At 34.4% G+C, this 25,470-nt stretch overlaps 2 protein-coding genes across 3 annotated transcripts in view; both read left to right on the top strand.

Annotated features, from left to right (window-relative positions):
- Window positions 1–10,478: 10,478 nt before the first annotated feature.
- Window positions 10,479–14,696, top strand: ankrd45 (ankyrin repeat domain 45). Of its 2 annotated transcripts, none has more exons than XM_048163635.1 (5): window positions 10,479–10,772; window positions 12,540–12,707; window positions 12,759–12,874; window positions 12,975–13,113; window positions 14,577–14,696. In XM_048163635.1, exons 1-5 carry the CDS (start codon window positions 10,535–10,537, stop codon window positions 14,606–14,608), a joined length of 693 nt encoding a protein of 230 aa, XP_048019592.1. In that variant the 5' UTR covers window positions 10,479–10,534; the 3' UTR covers window positions 14,609–14,696. The 2 variants fall into 2 exon arrangements, with proteins under 2 accessions (XP_048019592.1, XP_048019593.1); XM_048163636.1 differs by having other exon boundaries at window positions 10,481–10,772; window positions 12,780–12,874.
- An 860-nt stretch (window positions 14,697–15,556) lies between these two features.
- rasal2 (RAS protein activator like 2) overlaps window positions 15,557–25,470 on the top strand; it is a 96,458-nt gene continuing 86,544 nt past the window's right edge. Inside the window, exon 1 of the mRNA XM_048163855.1 lies at window positions 15,557–16,413. Within this exon, the coding sequence (XP_048019812.1) occupies window positions 16,284–16,413 (130 nt within the window). The 5' untranslated portion in view covers window positions 15,557–16,283. The remainder of the gene's footprint in view (window positions 16,414–25,470) is intronic.

Raw genomic sequence — 25,470 nt, forward strand, 5'->3', positions numbered from 1 at the left:
AAAAGCACATGTCATGCATAACTATTTAAATAGATTAATAAAATAAAAATAAAATAAAATAAAATAATAATAATAATAAAAAAAAATTGGATGGATGGATGGATGGATGGATGGATGGATGGATGGATGGATGGATGGATGGATGGATGGATGGATGGATGGATGGATGGATAGATAGATAGATAGATAGATAGATAGATAGATAGATAGATAGATAGATAGATGAGCTTTCAGATGCAAAATAAAATGTAAAATTAAATTAAATTAAATTAAATTAAATTAAATTAAATTAAATTAAATTAAATTAAATTAAATGGATGGATGGATGAGCTTTCAGATGAAAAATAAAATGTAAAATAAAATAAAATGGATGGATGGATGGATGGATGAGCTTTCAGATGCAAAATGATAGATAGATAGATAGATTAGATAGATAGATAGATTAGATAGATAGATGGACGGACGGACGGACGGACGGACGGATGGACGGATGAGATTTCAGATGCAAAATAATAAAATGTAAAATAAAATTAAATTAAATTAAATTAAATGGATGGATGGATGGATGAGCTTTCAGATGCAAAATAAAAAATAAAATAAAATAAAATTAAATAAAATAAAATTAAATTAAATTAAATTAAATTAAATTAAATGGATGGATGGATGGATGGATGAGCTTTCAGATGCAAAATAAAATGTAAAATAAATTAAATGGATGGATGGATGGATGGATAAAATAAAATAAAATAAAAAATGTTCTCTGTCCTCTTCTGGCAGAGCTCAATGAAGCAATGTTTGAGATGTGGGGCACTGGACCTCACCCAAACACACATCAAGGTGATGAATCTGTGCCCACTGCAGCTGGAATGCAGCACTGCCTAATGACAGTCAATGGAGCAGGGAACAACAAAAATCATCAAAATCTGCTTGTGTATTATCATCATGATGGCAGTTGTTGTTGTCAAGCATGTGCCATAAACACCACCTACAACATGAGCATGTGTAAAAGTAATCTTAAGTATCTTGTCATCACTTAGGCCTGTTAAATTTGGTTTAAAAAAATCATATTGCTGCTGCTTAAATATAACTTTTAGCAGCTGAATGTTTCTGAATAAGAAACTTAGATCACGTAAAAGCATAATCTTCATAATGAGACCGCAGGTGTAGCTCACCTCTGATTTCACTGGAAAGAAATGTTTATGTATGTCAACCGTGTTACACAGTTAGCTGAACGCACAACCCATTTATAGATGCATCCTGTGGAAATGTCTCTCAACATAGACACCTGTGTTCGTGAAACACAATGTTTGTTTACGGCCCCTTTGCTATCAGCATTATTTGTGTACTGTTGTTTCCTTGCGTTGGATTGTTTCTATGCAGCATGGCCTTTTTCTGATATGTCAGCTTCCTGTTGACTTTTGTGGTTAACATACACACTGCAAAGTGAGATCATCATCATTCAAGACTAAAATAGCAGAAGTGTTTTTCCAACCACTTTCTTTTCCATCGAACAGGTCACATGGTTTGAACTTGTGAGGGTTGCAGACATGTTAAATCATAACTAGTGTCAACTACTTCCACGACTAACTGATTCCAGACTGATTTGATGTGATGTTTTACTTTGTGTAACACTCAAACACATTCAGTGTTAAATATTCTGAATATTTCTTAAGCAGATCTCAAGAAAATCTGACCTGGAACATGAATGCCATAGATCTGTTAACATTTTATGAGTGACCTTGAAAATGCAGAATCTTAAAGGGTTAGTTCACCCAAAAATGAAAATTATGTTATTAATGACTCACCCTCATGTCGTTCCAAACCCGTAAGACCTTTGTTCATCTTTGGAACACAGTTTAAGATATTTTAGATTTAGTCCGAGAGCTTTCTGTCCCTCCATTGAAAATGTTTGTACGGTGCACTGTCCATGTCCAGAAAGGTAATAAAAACATCATCAAAGTAGTCCATGTGACATCAGAGGGTTAGTTAGAATTTGAAGCATCGAAAATACATTTTGGTCCAAAAATAACAAAAACTACGACTTTATTCAGCATTGTCTTCTCTTCCGGAATCCTTTCCATTGAATTTGATTCCATTGAATTGATTCCATTGAACTGATTCCATTGAATTGATTCCATTGAATTGATTCCATTGAACTGATTCCATTTAACTGATTCCATTGAATCCTTTCATCTGTCGGCGTTGGTAATGCACTTTTACGTCTCCGTGGTTGTTTTTGGCGATTAGGACATCCACGACATGCACACTTACGCACCATTTAAAAAAATATAGCAAAACCAAAATACAAACAATGTACAATATCTTGAATACAGCGTGCGTCTCCTTCAGACTGTAAACGAAGCTCTGGCGCACCGGATAACACGTCAGCAGCGTCACCGCGGAGTTGTGAACCACACTCCGGAGCAGAAGGGGGCGGTAATGCACCAATAAGCTGGATGCCAACCACCGTAAAACAGGAAAGAAGAAGTCGTGAACGCGAATTGACAACAGACCCGGAAGAGAAGACAATGCTGAATAAAGTCGCAGTTTTTGTTATTTTTGGACCAAAATGTATTTTCGATGCTTCAAAAACTTCTAACTAACCCACTGATGTCACATGGACTACTTTGATGTTTTTATTACCTTTCTGGACATGAACAGTATACCGTACAAACATTTTTAATGGAGGGACAGAAAGCTCTCGGACTAAATCTAAAATATCTTAAACTGTGTTCCGAAGATGAACGAAGGTCTTACGGGTTTGGAACGACATGAGGGTGAGTCATTAATGACATAATTTTCATTTTTGGGTGAACTAACCCTTTAAAGCGGAACTCAGTAAGATTTGCGAAGCTCCCCCTACAGGTTCCTTCAGTGAATCACACTGTCGTAAATACTCCAAGCGCAGCTCTGGACTACAACGACTACAACGCTCACCAGCGCAGTAGTTTTGCAAATACAGTACAAGAAATCTCAATGGAGGTGGGTAATTTTCAAAATTGTCTTATAAAGTCATAATATATACATTGTTTTTGAATTACCGTAAAGCATTTTGTCACTCTCGCGTGAATGTGAACATGTCGGGTCGGCGCAGCTCAACTTGCAAGTGCTGTTTTCTGGCGTAGACGTGCCAGAGAGGGTTAGTGCATGCCTCAAACACACCACTACAAGTCAATTAACCATCGTAAGGACTTAGAAAACTATTTATGAAGGTAAAAAAAGTTACTTAGTTCTGCTTTAAAGTCCCCCTGTAGTGAATAATTTTATCCCTTAAAACTCATCTTTGATCACCAAACTGTGGGGGGAAAAATTCGTCATGCCTTAATATAGCTTGAATGTAACTCTACACCCTTGTCTCATTTAATATATGTGAATCAATGAATATGCAAATTACCCCGCCCCCACTCGCTCACGCCAGCTCTGAGATGAACTCACTCAACTGACTGAGGTAAACGCTGCACGATGGTAGACTTTTGCTTGATTATGTTATCAAACAGCTAATAATGTGTTGCTAATGTTACACAAACCATGTCCCCGTTCACCATGTCAGAGTCAGACAGCTGCCTTGTAACAATCAGTATCCTTACAAATGCTTTGAACTCAGAACGTCAGTGGAGAAAGGCATATAGTTCATCATAACATTGTTATATACATCATACACCCACCATACTGCTAAATTTACATGATTTTTCATATCAACAGAAAAATATAATGGGATAACCTGGCTTCTCTCGAGACTCCCCTGCTAGTTCGCTGTTACAAGGTCGTGAAGTCACGAACATAAGCGATTTCAAACTGTCTTTTTTCTCTGCAGTTTTAAAGGTGCCATCAAACGTTTTTTTTACAAGATGTAATATAAGTCTAAGGTGTCCTCTGATTAATTAATTTTTTTTTTAGTTTTGAGGCATAATTAGAAATGCGCCGATTCAGGCTGCGGCCCCTTTAATTGCTCGCGCTTTCCGCCCCCTCCCGAGCTCTCGACTCTATCATTGCATAAACAAAGTTCACACAGCTAATATAACCCTCAAAATGGATCTTTACAAAGTGTTCGTTATGCAGCATGTCTAATCGCGTAAGTATGGTATTTATTTGGATGTTTACATTTGATTCTGAATGAGTTTGATAGTGCTCCGTGGCTAACGGCTAATGCTACACTGTTAGAGAGATTTATAAAGAATGAAGTTGTGTTTATGCATTATACAGACTGCAAGTGTTTAAAAATGAAAATAGCGACGGCTCTTGTCTCCGTAAATACAGTAACATATATAAGAAGGAGGAAACAATGGAGTTTGAGACTCACTGTATGTTATTTCCATGTACTGAACTCTTGTTATTCAACTATGCCGAGGTAAATTCAATTTTGACAAAGACATATAAACAACATTAAAAACTTGATTTTCACCACTGGGGGTCTTTAAATCTCTATATGACAACTTTTCTATAAGAAACCTTCCAAATTCAAACTTACACTTAAACTCAAATTTTATCTCCAATTTAAATAAAATTCAGATTTTTATTGTGGACTTTTGGTGTTTGATTACAGGAATACATATTATGGTGATTAAGACAATGCAAATCATAGTAGGACTTCAAAGAGTTTAACTAAGGAAGGCTGAAAAACTGTAACTAAAGTCAACGCATCACCAAAACCAGAGTGATGATCAAGAGATAACGAGGTGCATACCCAGAGAATTTCCTACCCTATTGAAAGGCATCACAGGGTATGACTCTGAGTTATTGGGTTATGACAAATCAAAATCTCATGTGATACATTAGAAAGACTTTCTTTGTTAAGTACAAATCCTATTTTTAGAAATTGTGGTTTGAAGAACTGGCATAGAAACAGACACACACACACACACACACACACACACACACACACATATATATATGTGTGTGTGTGTGTGTGTGTACACGCTATATATATATATATATATAGCGATTAATCATGATTAATTGGTTTGACAGTACTCATTTTTAAAAAGTAAATTAATACTTTTATTCAGTAAGGATGCATTAAACTGACAGTGACAGACATTTACGTATAATGTTACAAAAAAAAATTGATTTAAAAAAAAAGTTTTTTTATTTTTTTTATTTTACTTTCTAGAATCATGAAAATAAAATGTATCATGCATGGTTTCCACAAATATATTATTGCTCATAATAAGAAATGTTTCTTGATTAAATGATTTCTGAAAGATCAGGTAACACAGAACAGTACTGGAATAATGTCATCACAGGAATAAATTACACTTTCAAATGTATTCAAATAGAAAATTGTGATAATATATCACAATATTAATGTTTTATTGTATTTTTAACCAAATAAATGCGGCCTTGGTGAGTATAAGAGACTTCCTTCAAAAACAGACCTCAAAACTTTGACGGTAATGTATATCCATCTATCATCCTCATCACATATACCACCATTCAGACCAACAAGCATAACATGTCTTTGTTAGACTTGATTTAAGTCATGTTATTGGACTTTTTAAATCATACCTAACAATTCTCACTCCTAAACCACACACATAGTACTATTATTCAGTCATAATGTCATTCCAAACATAACAATCATAGAAAAAGCAAGTTATATGGGTGAGTGTAACAGCCGGACTGGTTGGATCACAGCCTTTAAAGTATAAAATGCTTTAAAGAATGTGAAAACTCAGCATACAAAGCGGTTAAACCTGTACTCCTTAAACAGGTGTGGCTGAAGTTTCAGGAAGAGAGGAAATCCAACATTATGAGTCGTCAGAAACAAACATAAAGACTGAAACTTCCCCATCATCAGCCTTACAGCTTAAAGAAATAGCATTTCTCTTGGGATCTCTCGTAGTGGAAGACGTCACTTAGACGTCAGGCTGTAATCCAATGCAGAGAAGTCACTGTAAAGCGGCGGACATCACTGGATTCTCAGGACCCGAAAGCCTTTTACTCATTTCCGGAGCCCAGTCTTCTAGCGGGGTTATTTTTAGTGCGCCGTGATTCAGCCATAAGTGCAGTTTGCAGAATTCAGGTCAAGCTGAGCCCGATTACTAATTTGAAGGCAGAAACATAAAACAGACACGGAAGAACGAGGAATATGGCGTCAGAAACAGATTATTTTAGATTAATAGGGCAGAAGGTCAGCGCTTCATTTAGGATGAGGCAAAATGAAAGTTTTTTCATCCCTGATCGAAGGCCTTTCGTTTATACGCTTTTAACTGCTTTAGCCTAAATTACATTCTTGGACAGATTGGCAGAAATGGAGCTGGGTGACTCTAATAAGATGATGTAATGGACTTACACAGCAATACAAGACTGTGTTGATTCTCAATCCACTATGATTAGCCTTGGGACCAAGCTGGTCAATGTTAACACATAATTAAAACATTCATCGGTTACAAAAGCAGAGTCCGGGACAAAGGAGGGCTGATGTAAGCAGCCGCAACCTACATAAATGCAAAGGCCTACTGTATTTTAGCCACAAGTGTTTGCTATATTATGGCACCTATCAGTGAAATCTCTGAGGCTTCTGCCCTAGGCCTATTAGTTCTCCTTAGACAAGCACAGATGTTGTTTTGGCGTTTCAGAGAAGTGAAGCATGACTGCACAGGCTTTAATGGCTCTCAGGACAGATGCTGACAGTCCACACTTTAAATGGTGAAAACAGCCAGACGTGTATTTCACCAAACCTTAGAGAATTTGAAACGGTTAAGTGGTCTACTGAACTAGTATTTAAAAATGACTAGTGTATAAGTATAGTGTATATGGACAGGTATAAAATAAAATAAAATGAAATTTACCCCTCAATGCACTTTCCGTGACACTATAGGACTACAGGTTTAGAGAATGGATAAAATAAAATAAAATAAAATAAAATAAAATAAACCCTGCAATGCACTTTGCGTGACACTATAGGACTACAGGTTTAAACTATAGGACTACAGATAAAATAAAATAAAATAAAATAAAATAAAATAAAATAAAATAAACCCTGCAATGCACTTTGCGTGACACTATAGGACTACAGGTTTTAAACTATAGGACTACAGATAAAATAAAATAAAATAAAATAAAATAAAATAAAATAAAATAAAATAAAATAAAATAAAATAAAATAAAATAAAATAAAATAAACCCTGCAATGCACTTTGCGTGACACAATAGGACTACAGGTTTAAACTATAGGACTACAGATAAAATAAAATAAAATAAAATAAAATAAAATATTAAACCCTGCAATGCACTTTGCATGAAACTATAGGACTACAGGTTTAGAGATAAAATAAAACAAAACAAAACAAAACAAAACAAAACAAAAAAACAAAAACAAAACAAAACAAAACAAAACAAAACAAAACAAAACAAAACAAAACAAAATAAACCCTGCAATGCACTTCCCACGACACTATAGGACTATAGTAGTTTAGAGAATGGATAAAAAATAAAATAAAATAAAATAAAATAAAATAAAATAAAATAAAATAAAATAAACCCTGCAATGCACTTTGCGTGACACAATAGGACTACAGGTTTAAACTATAGGACTACAGATAAAATAAAATAAAATAAAATAAAATAAAATAAAATAAAATAAAATAAAATAAAATAAAATAAAATAAAATAAAATAAAATAAAATAAAATAAAATAAAATAAAATATTAAACCCTGCAATGCACTTTGCATGAAACTATAGGACTACAGGTTTAGAGATAAAATAAAATAAAACAAAACAAAACAAAACAAAACAAAATAAACCCTGCAATGCACTTCCCACGACACTATAGGACTATAGTAGTTTAGAGAATGGATAAAAAATAAAATAAAATAAAATAAAATAAAATAAAATAAAATAAACCCTGCAATGCACTTTGCGTGACACAATAGGACTACAGGTTTAAACTATAGGACTACAGATAAATAAAATAAAATAAAATAAAATAAAATAAAATAAAATAAAATAAAATAAAATAAAATAAAATAAAATATTAAATTAAACCCTGCAATGCACTTTGCATGAAACTATAGGACTACAGGTTTAGAGATAAAATAAAACAAAACAAAACAAAACAAAACAAAATAAAACAAAATAAACCCTGCAATGCACTTCCCACGACACTATAGGACTATAGTAGTTTAGAGAATGGATAAAAAATAAAATAAAATAAAATAAAATAAAATAAAATAAAATAAAATAAAATAAACCCTGCAGTGCAATTTGCATGACACTATAGGACTACAGTGGTTTAGATAATAGATAGTTATAAAATAAAATAAAATAAAATAAAATAAACCCTGCAATGCAATTTACGTGACACTATAGGAACATAGTGGTTTAGATAATAGATAGTTTTAAAATAAAATGAAATAAAAAAGTTTTCACTAGACCACTATGGCACCCAGGTATCTAACTGAAACGTAATATCACACCAGTCTTCCATATCTCTCTCTCAGGCATGGCTGACATATCTCTGTGTTTGATTGTGCAATTCCTATTCCTCCGTTTGCCTGCTCCCAATTTTCCTATAATTACAGACCCACATCATAAAACGTTTCCTGCTTTGGCCTAAAATAGAGCAACTGGAAATACAGTCATGTCATTCATTGAACACACACGTGCTACAAATAGACTTCAATGAAAGAGCAGGACTTATGAGCAGGTCAGGAGTGGACACTTGAAAGCAGAGCGATGACATGAGTCTGAACCTCTGACACGGATCCATTCATTCCACATTCTTTACACTCCACCATCAACACACACTCTCTCTGTAATGTGATCCTTCCATGCCTTGAGCAATGCGACTGTCAGTGTAGCAAGACATGATGTCACTAATATCTGAAAGTAAATTATGCTTCTCCTGTAGAGTGAATTCCCTGTTTCATATCGTCTAATGATCTAATGCTAACGATGCAAACCAATATTGAGTTGAGGTAACCCAGAACTGCAATAGCCATCAGATGGTGAAACTAGTCATTACATTTTAACATTAAATGTTCCAGGTTTTACTTCCATGAGGAAGTTCTTGTTTGTTGGAATGTACAATGTCATTACGTGTTGACAAAAGTGAATAGGCACTCTTACAAATTTCCCTGTGTGACTATCAGTTGACTTTCCATGCTTATTATCATGAGAGAAATAACCAGAGCATCATATGATTATTTTTTCCCTTTTAAATGAAATATCACAAATTTACCACAAGAAATGTCCCTATTCTTCATTATTTCCCCTTTTCCTCTCATTGAAATACACTGTGTAAATACTTTACTGTGTAAAGTGGAAGCAAAATAAAGGACTTAAAATACATATTTTATCTTGATTATGATCTTCCTTTTCAGTATCAGTCCGATGAGAGTGTAAACCACCCTATTCATTTTTAAAAGTATTTCTTTCTGTGTAATGATCCAACATAAGCCTGTTCTGTGTACATAAATATTCCTGGCTGAGATTGCAGCTAATAGTTTTACTTTCTAATTTGATAATTACATTACTCAACAGACACAAATAAGTGTTTATGCAATTCTTTTCTTCTTCTTCTTAAGATAATAAAAATAAAATAAAATAAAATAAAATAAAATAAAAGAAAAGAAAAGAAAAGTAAAGAAAATAAAAGGAAAAAAACCTTGCAATGAACTTTCCACGACACTAAAGGACTGTAGTGGTTTAGAGAATAAATAAAATAAAATAAAATAAAATAAAATAAAATAAAATAAAATAAAATGAACCTTGCGATGCATTTTTCACGACACTATAGGACTATAGTGGTTTAGAGAATGGATAGTAATAAAATAAAATAAAATAAAATAAACCCTGCAATGCATTTTCACGACACTATAGGACTATAGTGGTTTAGAGAATGTATAAAATAAAATAAAATAAAAAATAAATAAAATAAAATAAACCCTGCAATGCACTTTCTGTGACACTATAGGACTGTAGTGGTTTAGTGAATGATAAATAAAATAAAATAAACCTTGCAATGCATTTTCACGACACTATAGGACTATAGTGGTTTAGAGAATGTATAAAATAAAATAAAATAAAAAATAAATAAACAAAATAATAATAAATAAATAATAAAATAAAATAAAATAAAATAAACCCTACAATGCATTTTCACGACACTATAGGACTATAGTGGTTTAGAGAATGTATAAAATAAAATAAAATAAAATAAAATAAAATAAAATAAAATAAAATAAACCCTGCAATGCACTTTCTGCGACACTATAGGACTGTAGTGGTTTAGTGAATGATAAATAATAAAATAAAATAAAATAAAATAAAATAAACATTGCAATGCACTTTCCGGACTATAGTGGTTTAGAGAATAAAATAAAATACATTCTTCTTCTTCTTCTTCTTCTTCTTCGGATCTTCTTTTATGACCGGCCGGTATCAACTAGAGCAGCTGATTCTCAGCTATTCTGATTTCATAAATCAAGCAACAGCAGCATCTAGTGGCCAAAGAAAACAATGACCAAAATGACTGCCCGGTTGCCATAGAGACACGTCACACACAACAACATCACTCTTCCGCTAGTCGTAATGCGGTCAGCTGAGGAGAAAACTGTACTTTTATGTGCTTTAGATGATGATGTAGAGGGACTTAAGCGTCTTTTGGAAAGCAAGAGGGACTCCGATACTCAGGAATCGGAGAATATTTTGTGGGAAAAAGATGAGGTGGGACGAAATGCGCTGTTTACTGCGTGTATGTTGGGACGGAGCGGCATCGTGCGCGAGCTCGTGCAGAACGGCGCTGACGTCAATGAATTCACAGCGCGCGGTAATTAAAAATGAAAGTTACTTACTTCGTTAAAAAAGTACTATAGCTTGGCTAAGTGAACTCCTGCAGTAAAGGTTGTTGTAGATTGAATTACTTTCATGTGCCCGACTAAAAACCTAAACAACTACTAAAACTAATCTGGTTTGCCCTCTCTGAGCTGAGTTAAAGGGTTAGTTTATCCAAAAATTTAAATTATCCCATGACTTTTACTCGCCCTCAAGCCATCCTAGGTTATTAGGGTGACCAGACGTCCATTTTCCACACGTCTTAAGTATATCACGTGATGAAGGTACGCTCAGATAAAAATAAAATAAAATAAATAATACACATGCAACTTACTTTGTGCTTAAAATGAGTGCAGAATAATAGTTAAAAATAGTTAAAAGTTAAAACAGTTATAATTTCTGTATACAGTAGCCTAAAAACAGCTTGTGAAAATTAAAAATTTAAATCCAAAATGTTAAAAAAAAAAAAAATGTTAAATGCAGTTTTATTTGTCTTATCATCTTATGTTTTTATTTTTGTAATGTAAAGTCATTTTGTAAAGTCATACTTACGTTATAACAAGCATACTGTTTTGAACTGCTTTTACAATGCTTTTATTAATCATTGTAAACCAGAGCAAAAATCCTAATAATCAAAATAAATCATAATAATTATTAATGTAATAATATAAGGAACCCACAACAATTAAAAACAAAAACATTCAAAAATATATTGTTCCCGTAAAAAAAAAAAAGAAAAAAAAAGATAATAACAAATTAGATTTTGGTGATATTTTGACCACTCAAAAGATCAGAAATCTGATCACCTTATCCTAGGAGTATATAATGACTATCTTCATTTAGACAAACACATTGGAGATATATCCAAAAATAAGCCTTAAATAAATGCATCCATCTATCATAAATATAATCAATATGGCTTCAGAGGGTTAATAAAGGCCCTCGAAAGCACGGCGGTGGGTTTTGTAAGGAAAAATATACATAATTAAAATTTTATTACTTAAAAGAACTACCTTATTTCGTCATGCATCTGCCGCAGATCGGTGCGTACGGCCGTCTGCCAGAAGCTAGTTATTTTACTTTGTAAAGTTTTAAATATGGATATTTTTTCTTACAAAAACACATCACTTCACTTCAGAAGGCCTTTATTAACCCTCTGGAGCCATATTGATTTATTTATGATGGATGGATGCATTTATTTTGGGCTTCAAAACATGCCCCCCATTCACTGCCATTATAAATCTTTGGAGAGCCAGGATATTTTTAAATATATCTCTGATTGTGTTCATCTGAAAGAAGATAGTCATATACACCTGGCTTGAGGGTGAATAAATCATTGGATAATTTTCATTTTTGGGTGAACTATCCCTTTAAGATGGTTTCTGAGCCTACCAAAGCTGCTGAAAACCCTTTTAAAACCAGCTTGACCTAGCTGGGAGAACTGCAAAACCAGCTTACACTCTTACAAATATAAGTTCTTTGTTAGTAGCTATGATTTAAATGAAGAATGTAACATCCATTGACCCTTTCCATTGCAACAAAAGGTTATTTAAAGTGGAAAAGGTTCTTCAGATTATTAAAATGTTCTTTTAAGAACTGGTTTACTGAAGTTTTGGGGGATCCCAACATGGTTCTTCTATGGCATTGCCACAGAAATTCACTTTATTTTTAAGAGTGCAGGTTTCTTCACCATTAATGGACAGTATAAGATGTTGCAGCGAAGAACAATTTGTAAATAAATAATCAGTATTGTTCACTGTAGGCTACTCACCATTGCATTGTTCTGCCATGTGGGGTCAGCTGGACACTTTGAAAACGTTGGTTGAGCTCAACGCTGATTTTCAAGCTATCAATTTCCGTGGAGAGAAAGCTGTTGATGTGGCCCGGCATTATGACAAACTGGACTGCGCAGAGTATCTGGCATGGGCTGGTGAGAAAGTGAAATATTTCAGCACATAAAATCTTGTTGGGATCAATGCAGATGATATTTTTCTCCCAACAGAGGCCAAAGAAAGTTTGCAAGCATTAATACAAGAAGTCAGAGACATTATAGCTGATCAAGAGAAAGTTCAAGGAAAGCTCAGTAAGGAGGACAAGGTAATTCATTATTCATTGAATCCATAGTGAAATAGTCGAACATTTTTTGCTAACCCAAAAGTACTCAATGTCTAATCACTGTTTGTGTGTTTGCTAATAGAACGTGTGTATAAACATCTGTTCGGCAAAATCAGACTGGATACACAAAACCAAAACTGCAACAATTCAAGACTTTATTGAACAGAAGAAGCACCTTGAAGACGTACTGGCAACGATTCTGCTCAAGCTTAACACACAATGTGAGTATCTGATTTATATGATTTGGATATAAGCTAACAAACAGTTCATAATTGTTTTATACTTTTCATTGACCCCAGTAGCCTAAACTATAAAAAAAATGCTGGGTTAAAAACAACCCAAGTTGGGTTGAAAATGGACAAACCCAGTGGTTGGGTTAAATTTTTGCCTAACATGCTGGGCGATTTTATTTAACAAAACTATTGTTTAAAAATGACTATATGTCTTGCTTAAAATGAACCTAAAATAGGTTGGAAATTAAAAATCAGACACATAATTGCTAGAGGCAACAATAATAATCAAAAGTCGAACATTAAAGGGTTAGTTCACCCAAAAATGAAAATTCTGTCATTTATTACTCACCCTCATGCCATTCCACACCCGTAAGACCTTTGTTATTCTTCGGAACACAAATTAAGATATTTTTGTTGAAATCCGATGGCTCAGTGAGGCCTGCATAGCCAGCAATGACATTTCCTCTCTCAAGATCCATAAATGTAATAAAAACATATTTAAATCAGTTCATGTGAGTACAGTGGTTCAATATTAATATTATAAAGTGACAAGAATATTTTTGGTGCGCCAAAAAAACAAAATAACTACTTATATAGTGATGGCCAATTTCAAAACACTGCTTCAGGAAGATTCGGAGCGCTATGAATCTTTTGTGTCGAATCATGATTCAGATCGCTTGTCAAACTGCCAACGGCTGAAATCATGTGACTTTGGCGCTCCGAACAGCAGATTCGACACAAAAGATTCATTACGCTCCGAAGCTTCCTGAAGCAGTGTTTTGAAATCGGCCATCACTATATAAGTCGTTATTTTGGGTTTTTTTGGCGCACCAAAAATATTCTCATCGCTTTATAATATTAATATTGAACCACTGTACTCACATGAACTGATTTAAATATGTTTTTAGTACATTAATGGATCTCGAGAGAGGAAATGTCATTGCTGGCTATGCAGGCCTCACTGAGCCATCAGATTTCAACAAAAATATCTTAATTTGTGTTCTGAAGATGAACGAAGGTCTTACGGGTGTGGAACGGCATGAGGGTAAGTAATAAATGACATTATTTTCATTTTGGGTGAATTAACCCTTTAAGGCAATTTAATAAATGTTTTTTTTTTTTTTTTTTTTTTTTTGCTTAATTATGAGTAATCAAACACATTAATAAATGTTCATTTACATACTTTGGGTTCATTTTAAGCAAGCAATACAGTAATTTTTAAACAATAGTTGAGTGAAATAAAACTGCCCAGCAGGTTGGGCAAACATTTAACCCAACCACTGGGTTAAAGCAACCAAATTGCTGGGTTTGTCCATTTTCAACCCCACTTGGGTTGTTTTTAACCCAGCATTTTTTAGAGTTCTGCCAAATATGTATTTATTCTCTCTAGATATTCTTGTCCTTTACTTTTTGTTCCCTAAATGAAGTTTTTGTGTCTTGTTTATTTACAGCTGAAGCCACAACGAAGACAAGAAAGCATTAGAACTACACTGCAAAGAGGCATTAATATGATGTTGTTCAATAACAATAAGTATAAACTATTAATAAAATGTTTGGTTACATCTACTCAATACATGTTATGCATGTAGTCTTTTCAAAAATTAATAATAAAACCCTTAGATGAACATTGTACATTACGGAAAAATAAATTATCTTGAAGAATACGGAAAGCGGAAGCACATGGAAGGCGATAATTTGTTTATATAAAGCATATACAGTTGTATTTTTTTTTTTAAATGACCGATGGTTTCACTAGATAAGACCCTTATTCCTTGTCTGGTATCGTTTAAAGCCCTTTGAAGCTGCACTGAAACTGTCATTTTGACCTTCAACCGTTTGAAGTCCATTGAAGTCCATTATAAGGAGAATAATCCTGGAATGTTTTCATCAAAAACCTTAATTTCTTTTCGACTGATGAAAGAAAGACATGAACATCTTAGATGACATGGGGGTGAGTAATTATCAGGAAAAGTTCATTTAAAAGTGAACTAATCCTTTAATGTTTAATTTAGATTGTACTTTTTCTAAATGAGCAATAGAGGGAGACAGAGGACGCCTTTCATGTTCCGCTAAATCATCTCTTAAATATCTCCAATATCACATATATTTTTCACTCGGGGTTATGGCTACAAAATATGTTCTTCAAGAACTAAACGCAAAGCCTATTAAAGTCAAATCAAAAGAAAGACTTTTTTTGTGAACGAGGATAACCAGCAGAGACTCGATAATCAGTCCACATCTGTCTTAAAATGTCGACCGATCCTGTCAAAGTCTCATTTCGTCCTCTTTCAAGGTTAAACAAATACATTATATATTCCTGAACTTGATGTGTTTTAGAACTTACCAAATGTATGACTGAAGCGGTTTAAAACATAAATGTGTGTGCTGATCGATTCTCTCGGCCATCCTCTAGTTTCCCCTGAATCCCAGCGCACGGGCTGGCAATGGCATGTGATTTAGGTGGAAAAGCGGTCTGGATTTTGAAGTGTGAAAAGGGCTGTCTGTCCTCACCACAGGACAGGGAGGAAGGGAGGGAGTCCCAAACAACGAGTCACACTTAAAGTGGACGACAGAACAAACAATAAATAGATACTTGCTGTTATTTTGATTATTTTGCCGCAAGGACAATGCAGTAAACTCCTACAGGAAAACCGACGCCTGGATTCATTCAATTATTACTGCTGTTTCTCATGGACACAGGCCAGCAACTGCAGCTCTCCCGAATATAACCTTAAGACCTGCTGCTGGTTTCTTTCTTAACTTTTGGCTGCTGATTCGGTTTAAGAAAACTTAAACTTTGCACTCTCGGAATTTTTTTTGGCTTTGATAAATCTTTTAACACACTATCAAAGCTTATTTTATTAACATTTCCGTGTTTTATTGTATTTTATGGCCGGCTACGTAGCTACAGTGTAATGTAAACATAGATTAGAGTCGCGCGTGCACAATTTATTCCGACTGTGGAAAAAAAAATCATGGGAAACTCCAAACGTTTAGTTTGAACATTGTCACACTACTGACGCTAGTTTATCTGGGTTTATTTAAACTATTTTCAGCTGTGTGGTTTAAGCTCAGTGATACTAAACGAACAGAAAACATTGTGACTGAGGCTATCCACCGAGCTGGAGTCTTTACCTGGACGTTACCGTGGAGGTGGCATGGAGACGGATTCGGTAACCGGTGGCGACGTGGACTCCGTTCAGGGAGGCTTGATTTCTTTAGACCCGGTGGTCGATGGGATTTTGATGGACTCGTTTTGCCAGCAGCAGGGATGGGTGCGGGTGTACGGTAAGTGATATTCAGTGTCTTCAGATTTGTTCACCTTAACACCTCGATGATATAAATCACAATTTAAAGATGACTCTGAGCTTAAATACATTAAATAACTAAACGATATGGGGTTTTATTTTCGATTAATCTCTAATAGGGAACTCAGAGTCTTATGTTTACCGAAGCATTGTCAAACAGGACTGTTTATATGGCAAGCCATTTGACATTTAGCCTATTCCTTTTCATGGGGAGTTTGTAGGCTTTCATCAGTACTGGGGCATTTGTTAAGTGTCCCAATACTCCCTCTCACTCTCTCTTTTAAAGGGTTAGTTCACCCAAAAATGAAAATAATGTAATTTATTACACACCCTCATGTCGTTCCACACCTGTAAGGCCTTCATCATTCATCTTCGGAACACAAATTAAGATATTTTAGTTGAAATCCGATGGCTCCGTGAGGCTCCGTGAGGCTATTTAAGAGAGACATGTTATTTATGTACAAAATATTTTTATAACCGGCTTTACTGACGAAATGCGCGTGACAATTGCATGCGATATATCGCCCAGCCTTAATTTATATATAATATCGATTATATAAAAATATAAATAAATACATATACTTGTAAATATTTCTCAAATATATACATGAATATGTTTGTATTCATATATACATAATAATTACACACAGTACACCCACATATATTGGGCAAACTCAAACTTTTATTTTGTATGCGACTAATCGCGATTAATCGTTTGACAGCCCTACTTAAAACACATCTAAATCAGTTCATGTGAGTACAGTGGTTCAATATTAATATTATAAAGCGGTGAGAACATTTGTGGTGTGGCAAAAAACAAAACAAAATAACGACTTGTATAGTGATGGCCGATTTCAAAACACTGCTTCAGGAAGCTGTAAATGTTGTGAGGTTTGCTTAATGGTGGCTAAAATGCATCTTTACGCACAACTGCCAGCCTGCATGAAGATGTTCTTGAAACTCCAGAGACACCAGAAGCTTCAAATAACTGTTTGCTGCTCATCACTGGCTTTTTTATAGCTGCCCTTTTAATACAATTAATTTTTTGACGGGAACTTTCATTAATAAGCCTTTATCTGACTGAGTTCTGCTGTACTCTAAATCACTCACAAATCTTATGATAATTTGGTAATCTCCATTCATTTTTCACACAATATTAGTTGTTTTCATGCCTTTTGCACATCATTGCACCATTTCATGCTTTTCATCTTCAGAAAGATCTTTCTTCCTCTCCATATTGCATGAGAACTGTGACTTGCTTAATAATGTGGAACAACCTTTAAGTAGGGTTTCCATAGATCTGGCAAATTATTTTGTCTGAGATTGATACCAGTTATCTAAAAAGACATGGATAAATAAACAAACAAACATTTTCTTAGAAAAACTAAAATCTGAATGTTTTTTGTCCTGAAATCTTACTGATATGTCACTTGCATAATAATTTGGAAGGCAGTGTACATTCATATAAACCCCACCCCCAGATGTATCGCGATTCATTTAGCATCTCAACCAACTTGAATCGTCACGTTTTAATCGATTTTCAACCGGTTCCGGATGTATCGTTACAACCCTATATACTAGTATTTATTCGTCTGCCGCTAGTCAGTCTCAATACCGACAAGTAATGTTTCATTGAGACAAATAGCATTTGTTGCCAATATAGCGATCTGTCATATATTTATATATCAACTATTCACTTTCAACTAGTATGTATTTCAGTTGTTGCTGGTTCCCTATTCAAGGTTTTTTTTTTTTTTTTTTTTTTTTTTTTTTTAGAAAAAAACTATTAATTGAGTTTTAGTGCTTATTCTCTAGTAGCTTGTTGCTGTGTCTTGTAGCTTAGTAACAACTGGAATACATCCTAGTTAGAAGTGAATACTTGATGTATGACCCACAGACCTGTGGAATAGTTACTAGTTGAGATACTAGTCACTATTGGATTGTTTACTAAAAAAAAAGTATGAGTAGCATTAAAATAGATACTGGTAGTTGTATGGAATAAATGTTAAAATAGCTTGCCATAGTAGCTCAGCTCTAATAGAAACATATTGGCTTAATGGTTCATTTTACTTAATGTTTCTGATTTGTACTAGACAATTCCATCTTGAAAAGATTTTAGTTTGTCATATGTGCTAATACATTATACAGTGTGCCTGATTTACTACACTTTTTGTTACTTAATGTGATTGATTTTTACTGTAGTGTAGTTGGTGAAGAAACAATGGCGTGATATATGATGGATTCAAATGTTTGTATTAAGATTCGTGGTTAAGGGATGGGCTGTGTAGAAAATCCTGGTTATACATAATGGTTTGAATGTTGATCTGGTTGTGGATGTTCATGTCTCCTAGCTGTAATAGGAGATGGGTTGCAATATGGAATAGACAAAGCTTTCATTGCATTGTTGACACATGAAAATGTGTTCTTGTCATGGTTTCAGGTGGAAATTTAATTGGGGGTTGTTAGTTTGTTTATTCATATGGACCATTTTTATTCTAATTTACAAAACTGAATAATAGTGAGCTACGGTTACCTGATTGTGTTGGCAGAACTGTGTTGTTAAATAAAGCTTCTTAAGGCTGTGTAGACCCTATAGACATGTTGCCAGGGGCTGTTGTCATGGCAGCCTTTTGTCTTCTTATTTAAGGATGTAAGTCGAAACCAGGGACTTCACATGAAAGACAGGACATCCAGTTCTGTTCACCCACTGGGTCTCTGTCTCCTCATTTCATTTTCCATTTCCCACTAATTGAACCAATTAGTTCTGAAAATTATAAACCAACCAACAAATTAAAGGTTAAGTTCCACTTAAAATAAAAAATGTAATAATTTACATTCACCCTAATGTCATTCCAAATACTATGATTTTCTTTCTTCTGTGAAGCACTTAGAGAAAAATAGAGGAATTTTACCAGTTGTTTTTTCATTGCAATTGCAATAAGCTTTAAAAAAAAAAGCACCATAAATGTGTCAGATAATTGGTCCACATGACTTGTGCACTACATTTTCTGAAATCATATGATAGATTTAATAATCTTGACATCCACCGTAGCACGTTTTGATTTGTTCATAGCGATTCCCAATTTGATCAAAAATCATTGTTTTGAGACAAATCTTTTGAATGTAATGTCGATCCAGTTCACAAAATCAATGTAAATGATTTAAAGGATTAGTTCACTCCAGAATTAAATTTCCTAATAATTTACACACCCCCCATGTCATACGAGATGTTCATGTCTTTCTTCAGTCGAAAAGAAATTAAGGTTTTTGAGGAAAACATTCAAGGATTTTTCTCCTTATAGCATACTTCAGTAGAGACCAACAGTTTGAAGGTCCAAATGTCAGTTTCAGTGCAGCTTCAAAGGGCTCTACATGATCCCAGACAAGGAATAAGGGTCTTATCAAGTGAAATGATCAGTCATTTTCCAAAAAAAAAATAAAAATAAATGTATATACTTTTTAATAACAAATGCTCATCTTGCACTGCTCTGCGATGTGCCACGCATTACATAATCATGTTGGAAAGGTCACGCATGACGTGGGCGGAAGTACCAACCCAGTGTTTACAAAGTGAACTTGCAAAGACTAAGTCAAACGCTCTTTACGAAAAAAGGTAAAACAACGATGTCGGGTGAAGTTTGAAGTCGTTTTTCCGCCTACGTCACATGTGACCTTTCCAGCGTGATTACGTAATGTGTGAAGTCATGGACGCGCATCGCAGAGCTAGTGCAAGATGAGCATTTGTGGTTAAAAAGTATATACTTTTTTCCCAAAAAAAAAAAAAAAAAAAAAAAAAAAAAAAAATATATATATATATATATATATATATATATATATATATATATATATATATATATATATATATATATATATATATATATATATATATATATATATATATATATATATATGCGTGGCACATCGCAGAGCAGTGCAAGATGAGCATTTGTTATTAAAAAGTATATACATTTATTTTTATTTTTTTTTTGGAAAATGACTGATCATTTCACTTGATAAGACCCTTATTCCTTGTCTGGGATCATGTAGAGCCCTTTGAAGCTGCACTGAAACTGTAATTTGGACATTCAACCCGTTTGGTCCCCGTTGAAGTCCGCTATATGGAGAAAAAACCTTGAATGTTTTCCTCAAAATCCTTCATTTCTTTTCAACTGAAGAAAGACATGAACATCTTGGATGACATTGGGGTGAGTAAACTATCAGGAAATTTTAATTCTGGAGTGAACTTTAATGAATTTCACTGATTATATTATCCTGTTTATTCAGTGATTCAACTTACTGGATGATGAATAATCAATCTATTTTGTGATTTTCAGAAGACTTGGAATATAGTCATACGGACAACCTTATGATACTTATATAGTCATTCTTCCGAGTAACTCTTTCCACAGAACAAATCAAGGCATTCGGTTTTGGAACGACATTAGTATGAGTAAACTATGACACAATTTTCATTATTGTGTGAACCATCCTTTTGTTTTGAAATACAGAGAAGTTTAGTCTTATTTTTCCAAGCCTGCACTGGGAAAAAGTTCAAATCCAAATGACGCGTTGTTGTTGTAATGCGTAAAGAATTCTCAGATTTTCTCAGCTCATGTGCTGTCCAACACCCTATGACATAATTTTTGTTTCTTTGGTATTAGTCTTTAACTCACTAAAGTCCCACTGGTGTAAGCGCTCACCCACAGCGAGACAGAAATGAGTCATCACAGACCGTCCGAGAGCAGTCAGACCTCTTCCCCCCTCTCACATTAAAGCTGGCCTCAGCATGGATGTCATATCATCCATAATTAAATGACCACGGCAGCGACATGCTCATCATGTTAAACATCACTTTGTCAGATAGAGTGGAAGTGAATCATGTGGAGAAGGGGCTTTTGTTTTTGTGTGTTGTGCATTTAGTAACTTCTTATTCCTGGGAAGTCTTTTTTCTGTTCATAGCTGTATGTTTTTATGTCTGGGGAAACTAATAACATAACTGTTCTGTTATAGTTCATGTTCCTCCCACAGGCTTACTCAAGGGCCATTTGTGTCCAATGAAATGGTGCTTATGTGCTTTAATTGGGGGTTTGTATTGCATTAGGCAGTCTACTTGGGACCCTTTTTGTGTCGTTATGCAAGTAAAAATTTTGAAATGTATAAATGCACTTCCTCTGTTCGTTTACACAAAGCTCAGGGTTGGCGGGTGCGTAGGTAGTCCTGTCAGATTTGGCATCTGTTTGGGCCTGCTGGTTCAAAAAGTTAGCCTACATCCACCAAGCTTCTTACGTCATGTCCCTCATACTAAAATGGAAAGGTACGGGATGATTCTGCCATGGTGGATGAAAGTGAATGCTGATGAATGTTTGTGAAGTTGCTGCTTAGATGTGTTTAATCTTGTAGAGGAAGCTGAGAGAGGGTGGGGAGGGGCTGGAGTGAATAGTGGGATTGTGTTAGCAGCGGGCGGCTCAGGATGTGCGCCCTGCTGCACTACCTCCCCTCCACCCACCGTGAGCCGCTCGTTCGTTCATTGTAGCTGTCAGCAGACAGGGCTGGGACTATGATGTAAGCAGACCGTTCCGAGAATGACCTCAGTGGACTGGATTCCAAAATTCCAGAGCAACCGGCACCAGTGCGTTCATCACGGCATTCCAGAGCTGAAATAGCTCAATAAGGATGCTGGTCGGCTTCTCTCCCACTCACTTCCCTTATGTATCTGTTAAGAATAATGTTTTCCATGCCAACTTGCCTATTAATGGACTTGTTTTGGCCGTGGCGGCTGTTCTTTTCAGTGATGATTACAAAACATTTCCGTGTGGAATTTCAGTCAGAATTTAGGCAGAGCTGCTAGTTGACATCCCTGTTTCCTGTGCTTCTGATCAGTATGTTCAAGTTAGAGATACACTGCTTATAAATTTCATGGGTTTTTTTTTTTTGTTTGGTTTTTTTGGTCAATATTAAAATTCTATATATATGAAAAATGGATATTCATTTTGAAATTACCTTTAACGGTGTATTAAATTAGTGATGATAGATGAAGTATTCTAAATGTAAAAAGAGTGGAAATAAGCTTGCACAATTAAATATCCAATATTACCCAATGTACACAATATTACACAATGTACAGTTTTTTACATATTTTTAAAAGTAGTCTCTTATGCTTGCCATTTGATCAAAACAGTGAAAAAAGCAATATTGTGAAATTGTATTACAATGTAAGTGTTTTCGGGGTTTTTTTGTTTTTTTTTTGTATATTTTAAAACATAATGTATTTCTGTGATGGCAACGCTGAATTTTCAGCATCATTACTCCAGTCTTCGGTGTCACATGATCCTTCAGACATCATTCTAAATGCTGATTTGGTGCCTAAAAAACAATGTTATCAATGTTGAAAACACTTGTGCTGCTTAATATTTTTATTTTTTTTTTTAATATAATTTTTTTGTGGAAACCGTGCTACATTTTAGCATTCTTTGATGAATAAAAAAGTTAAAAGAAAAGCATTTATTTGAAATGGAAGTCTTTTGTAACATTATAAGTGTCTTAACTGTAATTTCAATCAATTTTATACATCTTTACTGGAAAAAAAAAATTGTCAAAAAAATTACCGACCTCAAACTTTTTACAATAGTGTGTATATATATATATATATATATATATATATATATATATATATATATATATATATATATATATATATATATATATATATATATATATATATATATATATATATATATATATATATATAATTTTGATGCCGATTTAAAAAAAAATAAAAAAAATAAAAACTGATATTATTCTGATAGGGCTTCCTCCGACCCAAAGATTTTTCTAGTCAACTAGACATTCATTTAAGGCACTAGTTAACTAATCGCACATTTATATTAATTTAATTACTTTAATATACACTAAAAAATGCAAGTAATCGCGCCGGCGCCTTCATGTCATGCAGTAAGTGCGCTAATACGCACAAACATTTGAATATGCGCCTAATAATAGCGCATATTTATCTAGGTTAATGTTAGAGAGATCAGCCATGTAAAGTTTCTACTACTTGTTTCAAATGATAAGCCATATTCAAGGTTGATGATGATAAGTGAACATTTGGATTTCCTGCCTGACATACTGTTATTACCACAAGGACCCGCCGTTTACGATCTGTTCCTCAGGGACTGCGTAACTTCGCCACTTTCTGTAGAGTTTTTTTTTTTTCTGTGACTAACCGACTAATAAAAATTTTGTTCAACTAAGCCTCTTTTAGTCGACTATTAGGGGGCAGCCCTAGTTTCTGATAATATGCTGTGCAACCATGGGTCAGTAGAGCAGCAGCTGTCCAATTTTTTTGTCTGCTTTTCTGCATCCAAAGTTCTGCCTAAAATTCACTTGCAAAGTCAGATTTAATTGAGTTTCAGTGACTAAATGTGTCCTTGACTTGCCTCTCTATTAATCCCTGATTTTCAGTCTATTAAGCACCTTATAGATAGGGATTAGGCCTCATTTAATGTGGATTGTGGATGCTCACTTCATGTCATTTACTTAGAGAAAGACCCTTGTGTCTAAGCTTATTAAAGTTTAGCTGGAAAGCAGGAAAATGGGGGGGCTTATCTTCTAGCACTAACTCCTGCGGAACCAACTGGGATAATGACAGTTTTCAGTGATTTCTGTCACAAAGAGTGATGAGTAGTGAAGAACACATGCTGCCTAGTCAAGATCCTCATCAGGTTTGATGCAGTGCCCAGGTACTCCACACCAGCATGCTAGTGAGTTGCCTGCGGTGCTCAATGTTCAGTTTGAAAAGCCCCTTAATTAGAGAGTCTGCTGAATCGAGTTCACTGTAGTCACAAGAGTTTCACATGCTCAACTCTGATGTTCAAGGCCGCCTGCTTTGCTTTCTCTCACACGGCTGTTTCAAAGGTGTCTTTGTCTCTGTAGATCTTTCAAAAGAGCATGCTGATACTTCTGGGCAAGTTATTAAAGAGATAACATATATTATTTTTGAGTCCATATTCTCTATAGAGTGTGGCACTCTGGTGTTTCCCAGGAGACGATGGCAGGTATCTGTCAGTTCTCCACCCTTTTCCTTTCACTCACAGAGACTGAGTGGCTGGAAGACAATGTTCTGGGATTCCAGGCGTTACCTGAAAACACAGGAAGCCCCCTTTCCTGTTTTTAGGCCCATTCCTGATCATTCTTGGATAAATATTTTGCTCCTCGTCTTGCCACAGAACATGGTGGTGATGAAGAACATTGTAATGCCGTCTTTATTTTTTTGTATTATTATACGACTTTCTGGAATACTTGATACTTATGTCAATCACATCATTCTGTGGTCAGATATTTTTCTGTAATGATTGCGCAGCGCTAGACTGACCATATCCCGTGCAACCTGTTTCCTGCTTAGCTGTGCTAGTTTCATATCATGTATTACTCTGTGTTCTCTTCTTCTCACAAAATAATGTGATTTCAGATCAATATTTCATGCTCATTTTTTATTTATTTGGCAAGTAGTCATGCAATAAGCAGGGTAATGTACAGCAAGGTGATTATTATCACAAAATAAACCCCTTTAGATTGAAACACAAACCCTTTGTTTCACTTTGAGGTCCTAATCACTCTATTCTGGCTTATTTAATGAACCTGACTACATAATTTTTTATGTAGCGATGCACTGAAATATTTTGAATATTTTTTTTACTCAAATTGAAGCAAAAATGTTCATATCAAACTATCATTCATTTGAATTAATATAAATTAAATTAATTGTATTTTTTTTTTACCTGAATATATTTAGAATGTATCATTTTATATATTTAACATTTAACATATATTTCACATGCAATTAAAAGCCAATACACAAACAATAATATTTTAAAAACTCCTTTTATATTATTCAGTTTTAAAAAAAATATTTTTAATGTTTAAATTTATAATGGTTATTTATAATGTTTTAATTACTTAAATTAATGACTTTTGGCTTGTAGTTTTTGACATATTTTAGTGGCCACAATGCTATGCATTGCTACTTTTTATATTATTG

This window comes from Megalobrama amblycephala, linkage group LG17 (assembly GCF_018812025.1).
Source record: "Megalobrama amblycephala isolate DHTTF-2021 linkage group LG17, ASM1881202v1, whole genome shotgun sequence".
In the NCBI taxonomy this organism is placed as follows: Eukaryota; Metazoa; Chordata; class Actinopteri; order Cypriniformes; family Xenocyprididae; genus Megalobrama; species Megalobrama amblycephala.